We start from the raw sequence: 23,602 nt of genomic DNA, 5'->3' as shown, positions 1-23,602 counted from the left end.
CAAAACTTACCCCAAGCGCACATCTGAAGCGTTCTTGGTGGAAGCGATGGTGGTCGCGCAACAATGACAGGAACCTGAACATACAATCTGCCTCGGAGAGGTTAGCAACCTTCTTGAAGTGAGTCTGGATTAATTTCCTTAGGGCCTTTGGTTTTAATGATGAGAGAATTGACCGAGGAAGGAACCTATGTAAGCCAACTTCTCTCTCCAGATATTCAAAATTTGACTTCTTATCCAAAGCAATTTGTGGCATATCCTGCAGAAAAAAATATATCAATGAGGGAAGTAAAACAGAAAAGTTAATGTTAAAATACAATTTTACTATATTCAAAATACATTGCATCAAATACTTGAGTAGTATTGTTAACTGCAGTATATTCTGATTTGAAATATATATGTTAACCATCATGATGGTTAATATTTATACTTCAAATCAGAATTGACAATCATTAACATTTTGATGGGCTAAGTGCTTGCAATTCACGTAAAGGAGTAAACGGTACAAATAAATATCTCTGTAGAGGGAGTGAAACCATAGATAGAAACCACTCAAAACTGAAGAGGCATTCTGAAACGTGACAGAATGCACACAATATAAAAGTACACTCACTGGTTTGAACAATTAAGCAATAAAACACAATTTTCCTTATTACTCAAATTCTCCACACATATTTACCGGTATGAAAATGAAAATATCCTTATGATGTAATCTAACTTGTAAGCCATATCTCTTACGAAATTTGGAAAATTTTGTAAGAGACATGGCTTTCTTTTTGTTGCCATTAATCTACTTTAAAATGCAAGGCAACATTTATTTTCCAGTTCCCTCTAGATTTAGCATTATGTGGCAGATAGCTGAATGGTAATAATTTAGCATTGAACTGACTCTGTTCAATTAGATTCAAGAAATAAAAAAAACGGAAAAATTGGTAAATGACAAAGTTACACATTTTTCCACTTTACCTTAAAGAAGTGGCGAATTTCAAGACAACAGAGCTGAATTGCTGCATCCTGGTCAAGAGAAGATGAATTAGCTAATGCCTCCGATGATAGGTAATCACTTCGTACCTGAAATAAGATATTATGATGCTTGAAAATCCTATAACTTAAAATGAGATTTAAGACTAATTAGCAGAAACTATTAAATTCAAGTAATCTCTTCATGCTAAGGAAGTCTTCATATTTCTGCACTCAAGGTTTTCATTATGATTAATATTCTTCAACTCAATAGTGATAAAATTCACCAGCATGCTTAAATGTACTGCCACAGTAACATTCCTCATCACAGACATTTTAATTACTCTTAACATTCTGAAACAGTGATGATTTCCAACAATTCATAAATCTATTCGACATAGATCATTTGACTTGATTTGGTTCTATATGAAATGAAAAAATGTGAAATATAAGGATGCAATAAGCCTTTCTGATTAAGTGTTGATATGCTAGACTACGCAATAAAAACTAATAGGTATTATTTCACCCTCAATAGCCTCACCTGATCATAATAGTAGTGAAATGTCACCCTATCTCTTTCATAGAGATCTCGGAGGTTTGAAGGCAAGTAACGAACCCTCAGTTCATACCTCCATTCAAAGTGAGGATGCCTACTTTCATACTTCTCCTGCACCTGAAATATAAAATAAAATCAGAATCGATCCCACAACGCAAATTACCAGAGCTTGCTTAAAAATAATCATGTATTTATAATCAAATCTTGAGTTCCAGAAAGCTCTTAGTAAAAAAAGGCATTGAAAGGCATCATATTGCCATTATAACAAGAACCAGTGGCGTAACTATGGGGGGTGGGGGGGATGAGGGGATAGATCCCCCCCCCCAAAAGCCTTGGAAATAAAATATTTAAAGCTATTGCCTAGTTTTGACATGTAATAATCAATCTGCTTAAGGTTAAATTTTTTGCGCAAAAATGGTGTAATATTTATTTCCAGGCATGTCATTTTACAAAAATTTGCCGTTGACCCCCCCTCCCTCCACCCCACGCACCCCCCGGTCGCCACCCCAGGCCATCCCATCCCCCCCAAAGCGTATTCCTAGTTAAGCCACTGACAAGAACATATTATTGTAAAAATATTTTTTTAAATATCTCCAGAGAAAAAACAAATTAAATAGCTTCTGACATCAAAATCCTCTATTTCAACGACAATAAACACAGTCATTACCTAAATGACTGATAACAGAAGCATTTAATACAATCTTATCTCATAATTGAGATAAATCTATATGCAAACCATGAGTGGGAAAATAAAAACTATTAAAGATAAAATATTACATTAGACTTTACGTGATTTTATTACTATTACAAAGGGAGAATATATAAAGCTACAGTAATCAAAGATTAACTGAGGAGATAAATTTAAAGCGGAAAGACTTTGGTGCATGGGATGGAAAAATATGTAGCTCTGTTTTACCTGGTACATGGTGGTATCTTGGTGGAGCCAGTATGTATCACCTGTGGGTGGATGGTGAAGACGCATGGCATACAGATTCCGATATGCCCTCTCTCCCACTGCTAATCGACTTGTGAGCAGAGAGATAATACCCTGGAACACAAATTTTGAAAAATAAGTTAAACAAATAAAAGATTGGGACAAAAAGCAACATTTTTTTCTATATGGGATTCAAAAATTAAATGTTTAAGAAGAAAAATTGAAAATACTGGTTTTACTTATCACTTAAAAATTAAAATAAACATTTTTTAAACAAAAATATTTGCCTACCAATCAAATGTTGCTCTCACTCAACAATAGTTTTAAGTGAGGGATGAGTATGACAACGAAAATATGACAATTTCCTAAATTCGAAAATCCGAACAATGACATATTATTTACTAGGCAATAATTTGTGGAGAATTGTAACTAACATACTGTTATAAAAACAACTTGAAAAATTTACAAGGAAATTTTATTAAACTGAACTATGTATCAGAGACTCATTGCCAGTGTCATCATGTATTCATGTAAAAAAAACAGAATTTCACCTTGATAATGGCACCTAGGTCAGTTTAAAATATTACTTTAAAAATTATTTCAGATATTTGATCTAGTAACAATTCCACTCAGTTTACAAATGATTTCTCCTTTTGACACGTAATTAAGGGAAAGTAGCTCACCCTACAACAAATCCAAACAATCCTTTAAGACTAAAAATCACACATGAGAGGTACCTTAAAATAAAATTACTATACACCACAAACAAACCAATTCCCACAGATTTGTGAGCATAGTATGTATTGAAATATCAAATCCATTATGCACCTAACGTATCACTTGTAAAAAGCTTTCCAACCTCTCATTAGCTTTTATGAAAAATACGCTCAATCAATTATTGAGAAAAGGTTTTTAAATTGATATAATTCTTAATTTTTTTACACAAAGTTTAATGTTGGAGGAGTGTATGGGATTAGATTAGATAGGCATTGAGTGGAGTTCCTGTACGGAAAAGTTGTGCCAGCCAGATTGGTCAATCCATTTTGCTAACCATCCCATCTTTATCACCCTAACAGCCCATGGGCTTTGCTGATGGCCAGATATGAAAGTAACATTGACTGGTTTACACAGTGGAGATTCAAACTTCCTCACTTATGTCCCACTCAGATCATGACTGGTGCATAGAAGGCCAGAAGTGATTTTGTCTCCATCCTAACACCCTCTCCTTCTGACTAGAGTCTGCAATCTTCATGAGGGGTACCAATCAACATTTATCCATTTCAAAATTCCACCAGAGTGACCTCTGTTTAGAAACAGGAGTTTTGGATTTTATTCCTGGTTTCTGTGCTTCAATCAGGAATTTGGAATGCATATCAACAGATCTCAGAGTTTACTCTCTTGGGTTTCCAACCGGGTCAGGATTTTGGCTTTTCTATAATGCCAGCCTCGGTGGTGGTGGGGTAAATTCCTTGGCTGCCAAACCAAAGGTCGCAGGTCCAAGTCCTGCCTGGTTAAGTTGCTGTTATCCAGGGCATGAATGTTTGTGCACGTTTGATTGTTAAAAGTTATCAAAAACCCTTGTGTAAAAGCTGAATAGTGCTGTTTTCAGAGGTGTGGAAATAAAAATAAAATAAAAAATACTATGGCTACCTCTGCTATCGTCATCAGCTCTTATGATGATGGTCATGGTAGCCATGGAAACATTAACAATAGCCAATACACTGACCCGGATGGAAACATAAGAGAACTCTTGTTCACATCATTTGCACTTCATTTCTCAAACCATAGTGTCCTGATCACTAATTTCAGATCTTAGTTTTTCCTGCAGAGAGATGCGATTGGGAGAGGCTCAGGGGTAGATTCAGCATCAAATTTGGGGAGAGGGGGGTCATGACCTGGGTCCAGGGAGTATGCAATACCCCCCCATGGAGAGAGGGGCGTTTTTACAGTAAGGCGAGCTATGCACTACGATAAATACAACTCAAGCTTCTCTCACGTTTGGGACTTTTAGCCATATATTTGCATATTCACTCCCTCTGTTTATTCCTTTACAAGGGCACAAAAACTATTAACCTAATGAAAATTAAAAATTTTTGATAAAATTTGGGGGGAGGGCTCATGACTTCCGCGACCCCCACTTAAATCCGCCCCTGGAAGCGTTGCCGATGTATTTCATGCTCACTCTGGCTCACCTTGACGTCGATGGCATCGCCGAACTTGACGACGTTGAATCCGCCGTTGGGCAGGTGGACCTTGAGGGTGGCGCCCGAGCCCGCATGGCGCTCTGGGCTGCCGGGCGCGGCGGGGCCGTTGAGCGTGGCGGGCGCTGACGCGGGTCCGTTGTGCGAGGCCCCCCCCGAAGAGGTCGGAGGCTGGCAGTCGCTCCCGCCACCCCCCATGGGCCCGCCTCCCCCGCCACCGCCCCCGGGGCCCCCCACCTCCGAACAGCTACTGCTGCTCATCCTGGTCGCGGGCTGAGCCTCATGGCTGCAAAGAAAGAGAGAAGATCTTGAGTCACTCAAAGACGAGGGAAAAATACATTTTCTACTGAACTACATTAATGAAAAACTCCTTCCAAAGTCATTTATATTAAAAACACATATTTCCCTTGAATTAACCAGGAGTCTTTCCCAGTTCATTTTCAGACGAATTTAGCCATATCTTACGAGCGGCAACATACTACGGTAGGTCACATTGTAAACATCAAATAAGAGAGACAGACTGTACAACAGATACATTCAGAATGTCGTTATTTCCACGATAAGAGACCATAACGGCAGCGTTAGGACTTACAGATAGGTTAGTTAACTTAAAGCGTAGCCTACTAACTTACGTATTCCTCTAAGCATGTTTCTGAATTTTCCTAGTATTTCAAAAAGCATTTTTTTTACATGTTCCAGTTTCTCAGGTAGATTGCCTTCATGAGCAGATAGCAAGTTTTGACTTTGCATGAATGTGTGTAAATACGCGGAACATTTTTATGGCCATGTGGTGTGCATGTGGGAATCCTCTTGCATGCTGCATATCGATCACCCCCTGCTGAATACTCTGGAGGTGGCTTGCAAGGTATTATGTAGATGTAGAGTCCGAAAGCTAAATAAAATACAAAGAAAAGCGGCGAAAATTATCGAAATCTGCTACGAGCCAAGTTAAAAATCTTTTACACGATTTCTCGGTTTGTGGATTCGCCTCTTTTAAGACTTTCCCGAATTCCAGCCAGAAGTATATCAATTGAACTGATAATTAAAGAAAAAATGCAGTCCTGACAGGATCAATCAACGACTTTTTCGGATTGGATAGACAATTTTTTTCTGCTCGACTTCATTCTCTCCAAGTTGCACTAAACAGAGAGGCATTATGCATGTATAACATATCAAACACCATTCTAAGTTATACAATGGAGGTCCAGTTTGAAAAAAGATTAATAGAAGGCAAGCTTTCACAATTTTAATTAACCCGACGACCCCGATTACATACGACCCCGGTTTCCACGCTTTCTCGAGTCACCCTCAGAAAACTTTGGCAAACATCAAATCTATTTCATAATAAAAGAGATATATTTAGTGGAAAATCTAATCTGGCAAAAGAAGTTTTTCATTTGATTAAGTTTAAAAATTATTCACATCACAGGAGATAGAGAGATAAGATCCATCGGGAAGATATAAACCACTTCATTCGGGTGCTGGAAAATTTGATAACGAGAAAACAATGGTATTATGAAGATAAAAAGAGAATTATCTATGAATGGACGTTTTTCTAGACGGCGATTTCTGCTGGCATGCTGCGAGAGTGACAGGCAATTCATTCCAATAATTTTCCGAAGTGAGTTACTGATTGAATTACACTACAGTGCACGGGGACAAAATACGCGAGTAATACTCTTCTGCATCATTTTCAAATTGTCATGAACTAGAAGAAGAAATTAACATTGAAGAATGAGAAAGAGTAAATTGTTGATTTCCCATTAGATGGCATCCACGTTGGAGAAAATTTATACATATAACCCATATAACACAAATTATTAGGTAACACAAAAATTGTTTCATGCATTGCATCTTCTAAATCAATGCAATGCATTAAACCCTCTCCCTGTTTGATTACAGGTAATTTTTGTTTCACAAGTAAAACCAAGTTTGATACGCAGATGAAATAAAAAATCCCGCCTCGATAAATTAGATTTAAAAATTCACATCGAAAAGCATTCCTATTTTCTTAATAATTGCGTGAAAATATTCCTTTCTCGTGGTAAAACAAAATTCAGGGAACTTCTATCATGATAAATAAAAATCACACTCTGCTCAGACTTATCAAAGTCACATTCAAGGATAAAAAAGCAGTGCTACAAATACCAGTACTAAAAATATAAGCAAAACTTCTTTTGATAGGCGTAAAAAGAATAACTAATGGAGGAAAATTAAGAAAATGAATTTAGCGCCTTAAAAGCGTTAATTTAAAATATGAGAGTGAGCCAGGAGCACTTTCAATTCCTTAACAAAACTTAAATGACCAGCATAAATTAAAAAAAAGGAGAATACACTGAAAAAATGATTACATTTCACACTCCGTTCCGTTGAAAACTTAAGATGCAGACGCAACGGCACAATCATATTTCTACCAACAGCCACTATCACTCCTCTATCGTAATTAACCGCTTACGTTGAAGAACACGATCTCATCTCTTATCCCGCAAAAGCGATGACTCCCGCTGAAAACCAGCAGCCAGAAGTATCTCTCTCAAGGTAAATATAATACCCTTACATATCACAGTTTCCTCTCATGTTTACGGCCATAAATCTTTTTCAAAACATCCAATCTGCGAAGTTCACATAGCTCTCGCAACCATGAAACAACAATTTAAATAAATATTTTTTATGGGAGCGGAAGAGTCATATTCCATAATGTTGAACACGCAAAGTAAAGAAAAACACTACGGAGAGGAAGACTGAGGAAGGAGTTCTAGGGGGGAAAAACTAAATGAAATCAACATCACTTCGGAAGGTTACAATGGAATTAAAAATTCGGGCTACTTCAGCATTTGATGTTACTATTGCTGGTAGGCTTAGCGAGATTAACTTGATGATCCGAGTAGTTACATATTCCGGCACAAAATTTCATAAATTTCCACGTCATTTATTCTCGCAATCACGATTTTTGCATTTTTTTTCTACATAATTTTAGCCTCAAACTTAAAAGTGGTATACAATAGAAAAATCGCGGATAGAAAACTTTTAAATAACGCCTAGAGGAATGAACGAGGCGTAAGCAGGTTACAGAGTGGTCAGGGGGCAATAGTGGATGAACACCTGGATTGAAGGAGAGGGATGATGAACTAATGGTGAAACGATAACAAAACCATGATTAAAAAACCAAAATAAAAATAAATTATCATTAATCAATAGATTAAATTATGCAATGAGAAGAGAGGCCTAGTTAAAATATAAGCGACTCATAGGTGAAGACACCGAAAAAGAGATTAAATCAATGTTGTTTAAGTCCCATTCACTCGTATCATTTCCCTGAATAATAAACAAATGACCCCTCCACAAGATATCCACTCCGCTTTTATGCAGGTGGTTCAAGACAATAAATATACTATCCCGCGGGAAGCCGCTCCGCTTTTTTAACCCTGAAATTCCTGTTCACTGCCAGCCAGGGATGAATGCGGGGAAGCAGAGGTAAAAAGGGAGATTAGAAAGGTCAGACCAATTTGCAGATGTGTTACGATGCGAACGATCGCATTAAAGAAAGTATTCTCTGGTCACATGGTTGCGAAGCAAATTCTTCACAACGTAATAACGCATTCTTGATGGGGGTACAACAATCGATATAAAATTCTCGTAGTCGCATTGGCTCGTCCACCCATAAAAATGTTTCACAGCAGGCGAAGTGTTGGAAGCCACTTCATTCTCACGAAATACGTCATCAGCAATATAATGTTTACACCGAAAGAAAAAGAGAGAAGACTTATGGAATACAATTCAACAGAAGAAAGAGAAATAGCAGGCACTTCACTCGCTCAATGCAAACCAAAGATGAGAAAATACGACCGAGCTAGCTAACAAAAACCAAAAGAGAGAGAGAAGATAGTCTGCCGTCTCTAGGGAAGCGTGGCGAGCGAAAAACTTAATCGTTGGATCACAAAGAAACGGCGGGACATGAACTAGAGCGTTTGGGGGTAAAAAGAATAGGGAGCACTACTCGAAAGAAAAAGGGAGGCGATAGTTGCGGACACCTAACGATGGGGTTAAGTGGTAGGTATACATCCTTCAGAGAGCACTCACCTTGCGGTGGAGACGACGGGAGCGAACAACGGATTCTAGTGTGTGGTCGATTGTCATCATGAGAAATGTGAGCAATGGTCTCCCACGGTGAAGAAGGGGGTTGAGGGAAGGGGAGGGTCGAGTGGAGATAAGGCACGGAATGGGGAGACGGCGGGGAATGATGGGGGGTGTAACGACTCCATGAGAATTGCGGAGGACAGGTAAAGGAGCGAGGGAATCCGCGACGTTCGTTTTTATTCCTTTCGAACCTTCTATCACATACGTAAAAGGCAATATGCTTCTTATAAACTTTACCAATGAGCCAGTCTCATCAACCCGAACCAATGGCGTTACATTATTATTGTTTTCACCAGGGCCCTGAACTAGGGTGGGGCAGAGGTGGCACGTGCCCCGGTTGACAGATTTCAGACAAGGGCATTTGAAAAGTATGTTTTAAAAATTTATTTAATTTTTCCAATTTAATTATTTTATGATAATGATTTATTTATAAAATATTAAACGATAATATTAATAAAACTGCTTAATGGTAGACATACGGTGGTAACTTCAATTGCCGCATCTCAAAATAATAGCTTATGGATTTATTATATTTTAGTGGTGGGGGAGAGGGATTGAGGAAGCCAGGGACGATCAGGGGAAGGGGGGGCGGCATACATCTTTGCACCCCCCACACAAAACTCCTGGTTCCGGGCCTATTTTCACGGCATGGTTTTCTACGAATTATTTCGAGTTGAACATGCGCAGCGTGATGCGTGCCTGACGCTAGTGGTTCAGCTAAAACTCCTCTTGAAAAAGCGATGACGTTGGGACCAATATTTGTCCCCCGTGACGCATACAATGTTTACGTGATCGAAGTTACGACGAACCATCGATCAAGTAAACAGTGGAATCGTAGCAAGAGTAAAATATTGAACCAAATGACGACGTTTTTTCACGGGGTTCTATCCTTGAACAGTCACACGTCTAATGAGTCGTGCTGCGCACGCGCAACCTTAGGCAACAAGCTGTCGTGAATGGGCTCGTCAGGTGTTAATATAAAACAGTTTTATGTTAGTGGCTCAAAGCTCGCAAAGGAGCGCTTTTATCTACTTACATAATCGAAGTTTCCGTACAAATTATAACAATCTTAAAGCCTCCTACCTCACCACGGAAATTTTTTATTGTAGAATAAGCCCATTCATTGCTTCCGTGATATAACCTTTGCCACATTAGTTACACTTCGGGTAAGGAGTAAGAGTCGTAATCGTCTCTAATAAGTTATCTACACCAAATAACAAGAATTATATGGCGAATTGTCAGGAAATACGATACACTGCTGTCAGAAGAATTGGGAATTTGGAGAAGGTAATCTTTCACAATACGGGCGATTTAATACGAAATATTTATTGCAAAATAAATGGCAGAGCCCTTTTGATGAGCACATGTAATTTTTATTCGCTTAACGCGCTCCTACGAAATGTGGCAATGTCAGCGCAGCACTTTCAGACTAAATATATAAGAAAATCACTTTGATGACAGTAGGTGTTTATATAACATGTCCCAGGTTTGGGTATGGATTCATATCATCATGCTGGTGATGATTCCTCTCACGATGATGTGAACCAGGAAAATGGAAACCAGGGTCGTGAGTAAGTGCAGCTAGTGTTGTACACATTTGTTTCATTTTTTTAAATGGACCCATAAACCTGACAACATTGAGTGATTCATATAAGTTTTTCGTAAGACGGTTTCATCGTCACTTAGTTGTACCTGAAAATGCCACATTTCGTAGGAGCGATTCAAGTAAATATGAATTACATTTACTCAACAAAAGTGCTCTACCGATTATTTTTCAAAAAATACTTCGTATTAAATCACCTGTCTACCTTGAATTACGAACGATTAACTTCCCCAAATTCCCAATTCCTATGACAACAGTATATCGTATTTCCTGACAATTCGCCGTATAATTCTTGTTATTTGGTGTAGATAACTTATCAAAGACGATTAAAACTCTTACTCCTTACCCGTAGTGTAAATAATGTGGGAAAGGATGTATCACGGAAATAATGAATGGGCTTCGACAAGGATGTGACACATCCCAGCCGGCACAACGTTTTAAATAGAACCAAAATATATGTATAATTTCCGTATAAAACGGAGAAATCATATACGTTAAGAGAAATCATATACGTATATCTTGGAGAAAAGTTAGAGAAAAACTAGAGAAATCCAAGAGAAAGATTTCCTAAATACAAGAGAAATCATTTCTCTAACGGCGAGTAGGGCGCTGCGTAGAGGCCATGCAACGAACTAACGGCGACTAATACTCGATGCTCACTTATTACTACCTTTATTGCTAACTCTAAGCGGGATGAGGTTTCCACACATTTTTACACACAAAAAATCATAAGTCTCTAAAAAAATACCTTTATTTGGGCACATCTACACCTTAATTTAGAAATAATTTTTAGACATCTGCCCGTTCATTCGGTAAATTTAGCACTGCAATAACATCATCCTTTCCCACATTAAGCTCCATTTAGGGCCCACAGTTCCCCTGTTTTCAGCATATCTGCAAAGAAGTATGGTATAGCTGTTAAACGTGATGACGAGAAAAGAATGAAACTCACCTCCAATGTCGAGGAATAGGTAAAAAAATACTCATATCGAAATGATGATTTTCGTCATATCCTCACAACACTTGGGTTATACTACTTATTTCACAATCAAAACAAACCTAGGTGACAACAATTAAAATATGACTTATACGGTACTTATCTTGACGTTAGATGGGTAAATTTAGCACTGCAATAACATCATAGACGACATAGGACGATGGAAATGCCGGACTATTAGGATACAACAACACCAACGAGTTCCACTCACGTTATTCCGCTAAAAAATAATTTGAAATTGCAAAATTCATACATTAATAACGAACATGGAAAGAAATACTGTTATATAATACGTTATTCCAGCAACATTGCATTAGTAAATGCTAGTCAGCATGGAGAACATAAGAGAAATTAATGATACTCACTTCAAACAACATCTTCCATGCTTCAAATACAGATCCTATTGTTTACATACTCGTCTGCGTAAATTCAAGGGCGTGAGACAGTGCAGAGACTACTGCGTTACTCCATTGGTAAAAGATACTTCATTTTCAACCGCTTTCACTCATACAGCACAAGGAATAATAGAGACAACTTTCAAAACTTTCGTGATTGCAACCGTTTCAAACCGTAGTTGTTGTTACTCGAGCAGCATGGCAGCATTTCGATTTCAATCATATCGATTGTATGAATCGATAGTCTTCTTTTATGCCTTTCGGTTAGCAGACGAGAAACATCTCAAAGTTGGGTATTAAGGACATCTCGTCCCCTAAAACGTACCTATTACATGCAGATGAATTATTATAAAGTTGTACCAATGTCAACATGAAATGAAATTTATCGTTAGGGCTAAGGGAATTAAGTTATTCTTAAAATCGAAGCATTTGTACTCATCACAATAACAACCTTTCGCGCACAATGGTCCACTTCGAGAATTTAAAATGCTAAATAGTATGTTATAATTGTTTTTTTAATGGTGGAACAAAAATATTAATTAGCTCTCCATCTGCGTCAGCCCTTTGAATCTGATTTACAAGTAATTTCACTGTATTATTAGCGCTAGCGCCGAAAATAATCTTGTGGGCTCTCTGCGAACAGAAAAGATAGGGAAATTCCTACCCTGTGATTTCTCTACAGATATATTTTCTCCATTTTTTCTCTTCCATTTATGTAAAGAATTTCTGCTGTGCCGGCTGGGATCCTTCGTCCGTGCTCTACCGGGAAACAAATATTATCGTATATTCTACCCAAGTTAAAACAGTAAAGACTGCCTGTAGGAACATTATTCACCTGGCTACTCTCTTACTAAAGGGTTTTCTTTTCAAATTATAATTGCACCTAGAAACAATAATAACATATTATATTTCACCTGTAATGAGTCCTTAGTGACAAACAGATGGACATACAACAGTGCCAATTCCGTACGTCAGAAAGAAACGTGGGTTTGCTAGCATTAAACCTAACTCCTAAGAAACTCATTCGCATTGGACTCAAACCTGAACCCATCGAATGCGCGTACCAAATAAGCAGCCAAGTAACATTGGTTAGAGCACTGGCAGAAAATTTAGGGGATACCAGTTCAAATCTAGATCAAGGCAAATGATTTTTCTTCCTGCGATTCCCCAACAATTTTTTTCCGCCCGCACATAAACACAACGCCCGAGGTTGATCTTAACTCTCATTTGCATCGAGTGACCATGAGAGTGAGAGACGGATGCAAAATAGGCTAACATTACTTGATTTCTACAATATTATTTTCAAAATGCTCACGGAGTGATTTTACAAATAGCGATGCTTAATTGTATAAGTAGTCGGGAACGAAAAATAATGAAAAAACTTACTAACGATAGAGAACCAAAAAAAACGAATTAGTTGGAAATACTGAGAGCCGTCCAATATACAGGTTGAGAACATCCCCGTTGTTCAGATGGAGAACCATATTCTGATGAAAATATAAAGATCTTCTCCACTCCATTGAACCTATGGTAGACTTGGCGTCCGCGCAGGAAGTCCTACCATCTATTATCCTAGAAGAGGACCAATATAGGAATCATAAAAGGGGAGGTAAGTCCGTCCATATGAATGCAGCGTACTTGGCAGAACCTCGAAACAAAAATGCAAAATTAGGAATGTTTGGAAAGGGAGTAGGTTGAGTCCCACTTTGACGAATGTCTTGAGTTGATGAATGAATGACTTAAGTTGCGTAACATTACGTCGCGTCAGCATGGAAGATTGATTTAAAAAGATTCTATCTACTATTTAATGGCAGGAAAGTTCTCCGTAACATTAAGCTACAGCCCTTTATTGAAATTCTTTGTAATAGATACTCAATACCTTAACTAATTGTTAGTAATACTGATGATAGATTTGGATATGCGTCATAACATGCATCTCAAGGCATCTCAAATAGCAAGGCGTATGAGTACTACATACAAGTAATTGATTTATAGCCGTAATGGGATAATATTAATGGGTACTTCTACCTAATACATAATAATGATATTAATGTAAGTGAAAGACTTTAAAAGTTCGATTAATTAAAAAGTAACAAAATTTAGACTCGAAGGACTCGTTCACAAAACACGTTCAAAGGCAATCACATAATATTTGAAACAAAAAAAGACCTGATTTTACCATTTCTTTTACTGGTTACCAGCCTATTGAACATTTGTTGAGGTCCTTGCTGTACCTGCTTAATCAACGCCAGCGTAATATTCGCAGCATTCCCTCTCTGGCTTTTTCATGCGGACTTTTTTGACAGCGAATGACTTTCGGACATTTTTTTTATCAATTTCATTTACAGGAAAGGTTTTGGATGAGGGAGATTCATTTTCACCAAAAATCTATTTCGCCATCCATCTGCCGAATTCGTACATTAAATTTCCATCTGGAGTCGGAGTAGGCGACCCCATTCCACGAGGAAATTGCTGTTCTCTCCGTCCTCCGAACCCATTAATCCACGGGTCACTGTTTCCACCGACGATCATTTTTGTTTTCCACCGGCACGGCACGGTCGTAGAATTTTGATTAGTCCTCATGTCCCATCACCCTCGTCGGTGATATGTATCTCTCTGGGGCCATGAACCCTCGGGAGAGAGAGAGACTATTGCCTCGTAAAGATCGATTCGCAAGGTTCGTCGACAAACGGCCGCGTCTCAGTTCAACGCGCTCGTCTTTTTTTTCTTCTCCCTCCCGACAGCCGTTTCGCGACGATGCCAGCGCGACGACGGCCAAAAAAAGTGACCACTTTAAACAATAACCGTTATAAAACATTCTCTCCCTTCGACTAACCGCCAGGATTCCTTCCGCTAACTTCCGAAATGAAAAAGACAATCACCATGGAGAATCGTGGCCAGTCGACGGAGGAGTTCAATGGGGGGAGGAGTTCACTACCTCCGCGAAAATCGTCACTGTTTCGCATTTACCTGTAGTTACTCTACTCTAAGGCCGTTTTACTCGGGACACGTAAGGTTAGAACGGCATTTTTTCTCGATATAGGGTGGAATTGCGGGAATATACACACGAAATTAGAATAGGGGCTATTTTGCCATGTTACTTCCATGAATTCTCTCATGTGTTCCAATAATTCACCGCTTTACAAGACTTAATTTTCACTGCGTCTTCGTACACACGTCAGATTGTGCAATTACGAGCCCCGAGAACGGCCTTTAGTAATTGTGCTCTCATACTATACTAAAAAATTCTGCTGTAACGATAAAGTAGTGCGACCATAGCGAGACATTATTCATTCTAGCGTTGACATTGAGGAAAAAGACTTCAAACTACCTTTTTTCCCCAGGTTTCCCACATATATCCGGGAAATATCGACTACAAAAGTGAATATATCACGAAATGTCTGTTCTTTTTCCCTCGAATGTAAACAGTATACATTAATTTATGAATGAAAAGCTACATCGTTGAAAATGCTTGGGAATATTTTGATATTTTTGATTGACATCAGTATTTCATAATCGAAATATCTCAAAATATGCCTTGGTTTATTCTAAATTACATATTTAAATGATAAATGCGGTATTGAATAGAGATTTTATAAAAATTGAGGCCCAATTGCTGCTATTCCTTTTCCCACGAAGTGAAACCCCCTAAACGATCCATTAATTCTGCCGGCAAAAAATTAACCAACGTCTCAAACAATCCTCCAAGAAGTTATCGTAAACATCAAAAACCTATTTATAAATTATGAACAAATATAGCAAAATATATGTGACGCTTTGCAAATTCCGGCAAAAGTAGAGCATGCACCAACACTGGGACATAGTGGACTTTCACATTCACATGTTTCCTCAACTTCTATCAACAAACCAAGATAGTATGAAAGTCATCCTTCCGCTTGAAATATTCCCGGCTAAATTGGGAAAGAATTTATCAGATAACAAGTTTCAATGAAGAAGCAAGCCCAGTCAGAAGATGTATTGGAAAAATCGGGAAAAACAATCGATAGCGGCTCGTGCCTCCTGACAGAGACCAAAATAAGTAAAACGTTCAAAAGGGAAGAGCGTTCCTTGACGGCAACTTTCATGATTTCAATGAACGAAATAAAAAGCGTTCACTCAAGCGGACAATCGCATGCATAAACGAAACTCTTTACAGAAAAAATCATTCAAACATGCAAATTATGAAGTCACTACGAACTACCAAAACAAGGAGAGTGAATGAAACTCTCCTGGAAGTTTAAGAAAAACCCTTGATGATGACGCAAGGGAGTTGAAATCGCTGGAGTTCAATTATTAAATGATAACGAAATTATTTCTTCATTCTCACATCATGAAAACGTTAAGAATCCACAAAGTTGAACCAGAAAAAGTTTAAGTCATGATAAAGAAGTAGCTTTCCGATTTACAATCTTATGGTCTAGACGAAGATGTCATTTCCTGGATTAGAGAATTTTTGAGCGACCGCGTCCAAAGAGTAGTATTAGACGGTGCAGTCTCCAATGAGGTTAGAGTGACTTCTGGCGTTCCTCAGGGTAGTGTCATTGGCCCACTCCTATTCCTTCTTTATATAAACGACATTGGCGAAGTAGTGCAGAGTAAGTTACGATTATTTGCAGACGACGCTGTAGTTTACAGAGAAATTCGTTCCAGCAAAGATATAGATGAACTAACGAATGACCTTGCTGCTATCCAAGCTTGGTGCGATGCTTGGCAGTTGGAATTAAATTTGGAAAAATGCGTCGTAATGAATTTCTGGAAGAAGAATAACTCCCTACAGCGTAACTATGTCATTCGGGGCACGCAGTTAAAGGCAGTTGAATCTGTGAAATATCTAGGGGTTAGACTCAATAATGATCTATCGTGGAATAAACATATTCGAGAAATAACCGGTCAAGCTAATCGTAAAATGGGTTTTGTTAAAAGAATATTAGGAAAGTGCGACGACAAAGTGAGAGAAATTAGCTACTTTTCCCTCGTTAGACCACATTTGGAATACGCTGCCAGTGTTTGGGACCCTCATGAAAAAGGCTTAATAACAGAGTTAGAACGCGTGCAAAGAAGAGCTGCCAGGTATGTGAAAGGTCGTTACGATAGTCTTGTTAGTGTAACTGACCTCTTACATAAACTCGGATGGGAATCTCTGTCGGACCGTAGATTGAAAAATAGACTAAACCTTTTAGATAAATTCAAGAGCAGTGTCTTTTCTGACGAAGTTAACCATATCTTGCGGACGCCAACGTACTACGGAAGATCAGATCATATAAATAAAATAAGAGAGATAGATTGCAGAACAGACAGATTCCGAATGTCATTTTTTCCACGATCAATAAGAGATTATAACGGCAGCAATAGAACGCGTAAATAGATTGCATGACTTGTAGTGTAGCCTACTAACCTATGTAAAACTTACTGCATGTTTCTGAATTTCTATTCTATATTCTATTTCTAACAGCATATAGTAGTATAGTTTGTTATTATACGGGACGTTACTTGGACGGTGTGGTGTGCATGTGGGAGTCCAAATGCATGCTGCATGCTGGTGATTGATCCCCCCTGCCAAACACCCTAGAGGTGGCTCGCAGGGTAATTTGTAGATGTAGATGTACAAATGCGTCACGAACTACTAGCTTACATGTGCACATGGAACATATCCCTCAATATACGGTAACTTTCAATTGATACCTAAAGCGCTCAGTACAATTTGCGTGAGGTGAAGGGAGTATTCGAGCGCTAAAAAGGCAACACAGAAATAATGAAGTTAAGCAATAGTCACATGGATCAGATCAGAAATATGAAAGTGGCGTTCATGGATACGCATATACGAAGATAGACATAAAAAAGTGTGTTAATTAAACCCAATCCAATTTTAATGCTCTGTGAAATCGTCAAACAAAAAAAACTATAAATAAGCAAGATTTGCAAGCATGGATTGGATATTCTGCGCATTCTACATTTACGTAGGGGTCATGGGCGAAGTTTCGAGTTTTACTGTCGGGGGTTTAGGGGCTATGTAATATCCCCCAGTGAAACAGGAGGATCCCCTGGGCCCCCCTTAGAAAATTTGTTTAAATTTGCCGCTGAAAACAGCATTTTTAGTACTATCTAAAGGAAAAAATTATTTAAATTTTTGACATCTTTTTCATTGCACTTGAATTTACAGGTTTTTTACTTTTTTTCGGACGAATTAGCATTTAAGTTGGGGGCGGGGGCAGCTGCCCCATTAGCCTAGGCTCCCACTAGTCCTCTCAAAACTCGTTTTAAGTATACCGGGAGTAGCCGCGGTGATACCGAAGTCATGCCAAGCTGCTCTGCAGTCCAGCAACACCTTGTCCGGTAGTGTCCACAAATATCCACAGGGAAGAATGACGCATCGGTAGCTTAACTGGCTTTAAGCACTCGACCGGAAATCGGGGGATCCGGGTTCGTATTCCGGTCAAAGAGGATGATTTTTTTCTCTATGGATCTTTCGCACCCTCAAAACTCGGCCCATGCTTGGGTTCCACTACCGTACGAGTGTAGGAGGCGTGATAGGCTGCCCGTCGAAGGAATAGTGGCGACATTCGGAAAGCTAGAGGTAAAAATTGCGGCGCGATGAGTCCCTAAGTATGTATATGGAAGTGCTCGAAGCGTCGACAGCGGCGGTGGCGCCGAGAACGCCGGAGAGTGGATCGCGTTCCGATGCCCCAACCGCCGCGACCGGCCGAGAGCCCTCGAGGGCGCCTCCGGGGGCGCGAGGGAAGCCGAGGGCACCTCGTCGATGATCACGGGGGAGCTTCGAGTGCGGCACACGGAAGTGCAGCCGCCTGGAGTGGGTGGCGGGGAGTTCGTGGAGAGCCCGTGGGAAGGAGAGGGGGGCGCCAGCGGAAGCGGGGGGCATCGCAACACAATGAAAGGGGTCAGAGGGGACGAGGTGAAAGGAAGTGGGCCACGATGACGCCCAGAATGTGCTTCAACGCAGTGAGGAGAAGGCGATGCGTTCGCCAGATTACAGCAGGGCGAAGCCAACGGCCACATTAGTGGCTCCCACCAGCCATCGGTGGGAAAGGATTCGCTATTTATCAAAAATGCGAATATTCCCATTACAAAATTATACAAGAAATTTTATTTAAATCCCACTTCCTTTAATCAGCACGAAAAGCTTAAGTTCATGCCACATGTAATCAGAAAGAAGTATTTCGGAAGAAAATTTAAAATTGGGCAAGTATCTTTCTATTCGTCGAAATTCTACCTATATCATCAACAAAGTGAAACGCGGAGCTTACACTTGGGGAATATTAAACGTATAGAAATCAGAAATAAAAGTAATTTAGAGCGTATCTTCGCTGCTATATGAGTAAAATAACATTTAGAAACACCATGTTTTATTATTGTTTTCTCCGGAGAATCTCTTCGCTTTTCACTAACTGAAAAACTGAGATATTAAAGGCACATTTCATAAATAATTAACCAAAATTGATGCTAACTGACCTTAAATAGTAATAAGATGCATAAATCACGGGGGATTACAGACTAATAAATCATGCAACATTTAATTTTTTACATTCAATACTGTAAACACGGACCCTTTTCAGAAACTGATACCTATAGGAGTTAATCATTTACTTATTCTGCCTGTAATTTATTTTTCGGGTGTCCTAATTTCGACTCGTCTCAAATTAAAGCACCTTAAATATTTCACACTTGCTCTAATCTGATAACTTCATCAAAATAAAAGGAGCAACGAAATTTCCAGAGAAGCACAACTCATCTAGGTAAGCGACGTCTTTAAACAAATGAGCGCTGCCAGTATGACGGACATAACCTCTGAGATAGGCTAAATTCTGTGATATGTCATTTCCAGCAAAGTTCTCTGCTCCCTCACCTCATGCCGCTCCCACGCTTTCATTCAACCCTATCGCTGCTCCCTCAACGTTGGCATCAAAGGCACAGAAGCCCTTCCGGGTCCCCTATCCAGCACTTCAGCGCTCTTCCAGGTCAAGCGTCTCACCTGAAAGTGACCCACCTCTCGTAGCAGTGATCGTGTCTCAACAAAGAAAGGGTGAAGCGGTGAGGTCAAGTAGACGTCGTATTGGCATTTATTAAAATTACCTAAAAGATCTTTAAAGACCATATTATGCAGAAATCATGGTCCATTAATTACTAACTACGCCGGAAACACAAAAGATTTACTTTGGTTACCGTAAATACGGCAATTTTTCAGAAAATGACACAAATAGGAGTAAATATGTTAAATACTTCGCCCTCGGTGAAGTTAAAACGCAAACAAATTAGAGATAAAAGTAAGTTATCATTTATTCATTCGGACAATGGAGGGCTTTCGTGTCTAAGAAATGTCGCAAATGACCACAACTACTTCGCGAAACATGAAAATATTCTCCACTAAGCTACAGTAGAAAAAAGTATTGCCACAGTAACTCGTCCCATACTTCCAAACGAAAGCGCATATAGTGTTTTCACAAATGTTGGGTAACCAAATACGTCTGGTACACACAATTACTTACAGGAATAATGACGATAATTCTATAAGTAAACTCACAAAGAATGATTAAAATAGAGGGCATTTTTTTCTTCGATATATCTTAAATGAATCATTCCCATAAATATTTACCTAGAAAAAGGGGATTAAAATCGCTCACACCTAAACCGATAAATGCCGTCAATTAACACTCGGATTTGCCACCTCGAAGCCAGTCAGCCTGCTTTTACTACCTTCATATGGGCCCTCTCCTCACCTTTCTTTGCATAATAATAGGGTGGTTTCCTATTTTTAAAATGCCTAAATCGAAAGAGTATTACTCCTGGAGTACGTATTTCATGCTTTTAAATTTTTAAATGACGATATCTATTTTTCGCGATTAAATGAAAAGTGAAAATTTTCAAGCGCGCGAAAACGCGACGGTTAAGAATGAATGCTAGGAAAAGACCGTGTGACGTCATTCTGGTTCCAGCTGCCGCCGTTTGAGGCAACCTTGGTGCGAGGCTATGAGCGCTGATACGATGCAGGTAGCGCTTGGCTTAAATAAGGATTATTAATACCCTATCAAATGCAGGAAACTTTCCGACCTTTGGCAATTTTGATATGTGATTATTAAGAGATGTTTCCCTGAGCTCTGTGCCTCATGCATGCATTGGTAATCTCAGACGATGTAAAACTCCTGACTTCTTGTATAGAATCTAGTCCCCTGTGACATCACGTGTAGTGTCATCGCATGGGCGCCAATCTGGCCTTTTTCAAAGGAGGTTAAAATTGACCAATAACATTCGTCTACACTGGGATTTCTAAGACAAAATAATTTGTATATTATGGATACACCAATGGCGGGTGACGAATCTCAATCAATGCCTTTCGTTTACTTTGACGAAGGAAACTACCCTATTTCACAGCATTAATAAGTGAAGTTATATACATTTCTTTCACGACACCATTAATGATGAGTATTCAATAAAGTAAAAGGAAGTAGGAGTGCACAAACCGATGGATGCGGCACAAATCGCGGATATTTTCGAGCACTCTCTCATGATATCATTGGCCTCGATTAACACGACTTGTTTAAAGCAACTTGATCAGCAACGCTTTGCACTTCTGATTTAAATGTGTTGACTCATTTTCTTTGATAAATGTACATCTAGAGAATAACGCTATTATGAGGATAAAAATATTTCAACAACAACAAAGGACCGCAACTACAGCTTGAAGATGAGAAAACGCCTAAGTACTGCACATGAAGCCCTTTTGACAGCTTCCGGTGATTTTTTTTCCACACATTTCAAAGAAAATCATCGGGTGGGACAGAAAGGATGAAGAAAGAGAATAAATGCTATTTTACGCATCAAAAAAGATATTCAAATCTCCAGGTATACTGGAAGCGATGCAACTATCTGACCAGCAGTTTCCCTCCGCTAAGACGTAGAATATTCCTAATGAAACATACGTATAGGTTGATAGCAATACCAAAAATAACTAAATATAATGGCATTAATCGCACTGTTAGAACGATAATAAAAACGATGTTAGGAAGCATAGAATAGCTGTAGTGGAGTACTGAAAGCAACGAAGCTTGGTTACCCGCAAGGAGCAGGAGAACATCTTAAAACCGAAGACACGCGAAACTTAAGGGCAAGTGGGTAGTATTCATGAATAAGAGGGCAAGTGGGAAGGAATTCATGAGGTATGGGAACGAGGAAAAGATTGAGAGACTTAAAATTCACCACGACGCCACTGCCACCCATGCCGAAGAAAATTATCACAGCCTTGAAAAAGTGCATCATACACGGGAGTTGTGTGAGGTGATTAACAGCAACTGTCATTGGAGGACAAGAAAAATAAATATTTCGGGCGCCATCGAAGAGACAGAATGATAAAGTAAAAATAAAATCTACGGATAAAGGATTTCAGGGAAAAGTTCTTGAGCAATAGCGATAAAGAAGTAATTATTATTTTCAACGGTGTGAGTTAAGTATATTGAAAACGAAGATCTAATAAATACTGGAAAAATTAAAGTAGAAGAATAACACTATTAAATCAATAATTACGGGCTGATTAAATGCAAATACAGTACCACGAAGCGGCTCACAAATTGTTACGAAAGGGGCAGCAACACTAAACCTTTCTTCGCACTGATTGACGATTGTCTGCGATGACTGAAGATGGGAAGCATGCCAAAGAATGGGAAGGATGATCAAGTGCGGGTGAATAAGCGAATACGTACGTGACTGCGGGGTTAAAATAAAAAAAAAAGAGAAACGGCAAGAGGCCATTCAAACCACTTTACATACCTTTACTTCACCGCGCAGGACACCACCCACGATTGGAATAATTTCATCGCACCCTTGTATATCCGTCGATTGGGGGTTCGGACGAGGCGAAAGTGAATCTTTGGAGGGCCCTCTCTCGGGGAGGGGGTGGGGAGAGGAAGGGGAGAGGTCGGGGGCGGGAGGAGGCGCCACGCGCGTTGTGAGATTGGCGCATCGGCGGAATTTCAGCAGCACTGCGGCGGGAGACGATGAAAACATTCAAAAGCGGAACCTGCCGGAGGGGAGGGGAAGAGGGGGGAGATTCCGGGCGGAGGGAGCCGACGGACGGGAAGCATGACACGATTTCGAGCACGTATGTTTTGGTGGCCCAGTAACAGTTCGTGCACTTGTATATTGGCTGCGCCCGAGATGGCTGCGCCCGTTTGCTCGCATTGGGCTCGTTTGGCATTACTAATTTAATGTGTATAGTAAGCACACAATATAAATCCATAACTAGGGGAATATACTGATACAGGACTCACTAACCGTTGACATGTTTTGCCTTTTCATGACGTACACGTATTTTTGTATTATGCATAATATTTAAATGACCGTGTGGTGCGCACGTGGTGGTTCCCTTGAACGCTGCATGTTGGGTATTGATTACCCCCTGCCAAACACCAAAGAGGTGGCTTTCAGGGTATTATGCAGATGTAAAAACTCGTGGAAGGACAACTGATCGGATAGATTCTCGATGGGTATAAGAGGTAGAATGGATAAGTAGGCAGTTGTTGTTCATTTTGACATAATGGGAAACTGCACATTAGACTGAACGTAATTGGAAGTTTTATGCTCAATTGAAACATGCTAACAACTACCAAACAAACACTTTTTCAACAACGTATCTCGGTTGTTACAAATAAATTATGGCAAGCTAATATCTAGGGCGATGAAGAAATCACTCATTTTCATTATTAAGAATCCGAAAACATTGTTCTAAACCAGGAGCGCATAAGCATCATGTCACTAAAGAGACTTTTAGGAAAGGTTGATTGCTTTACATAGTGTCATTTAATGAGAAACGAGTT

General features: G+C 39.4%; 1 protein-coding gene and 2 long non-coding RNA genes across 3 annotated transcripts in view; all 3 read right to left on the bottom strand.

The window, feature by feature from the left end:
* LOC124155247 (focal adhesion kinase 1) overlaps positions 1-4,846 on the bottom strand; it is a 29,056-nt gene extending 24,210 nt beyond the window's left edge. The window contains exons 1-5 of the mRNA XM_046528965.1: positions 4,640-4,846; positions 2,430-2,561; positions 1,499-1,630; positions 964-1,068; positions 11-256 (exon numbers count right to left, since the gene is read on the bottom strand). Of these exons, the coding sequence (XP_046384921.1) occupies positions 11-256; positions 964-1,068; positions 1,499-1,630; positions 2,430-2,561; positions 4,640-4,846 (822 nt within the window). The remainder of the gene's footprint in view (positions 1-10; positions 257-963; positions 1,069-1,498; positions 1,631-2,429; positions 2,562-4,639) is intronic.
* Positions 4,847-4,878: 32 nt separating this feature from the next.
* LOC124156378 overlaps positions 4,879-23,602 on the bottom strand; it is a 373,814-nt gene continuing 355,090 nt past the window's right edge. The window contains exon 4 of the long non-coding RNA XR_006864309.1: positions 4,879-4,934. This is a non-coding gene — a long non-coding RNA (uncharacterized LOC124156378). The remainder of the gene's footprint in view (positions 4,935-23,602) is intronic.
* On the bottom strand, positions 11,122-11,926 carry LOC124156377. Its single transcript, XR_006864308.1, has 2 exons — positions 11,751-11,926; positions 11,122-11,605 (listed from the first exon to the last, which is right to left on the bottom strand). It is a non-coding gene; the product is annotated as an uncharacterized LOC124156377 (long non-coding RNA).

This window comes from Ischnura elegans, chromosome 3 (assembly GCF_921293095.1).
Source record: "Ischnura elegans chromosome 3, ioIscEleg1.1, whole genome shotgun sequence".
Taxonomy (NCBI): domain Eukaryota; kingdom Metazoa; phylum Arthropoda; class Insecta; order Odonata; family Coenagrionidae; genus Ischnura; species Ischnura elegans.
This window is presented reverse-complemented; position numbering and strand designations above follow the sequence as displayed.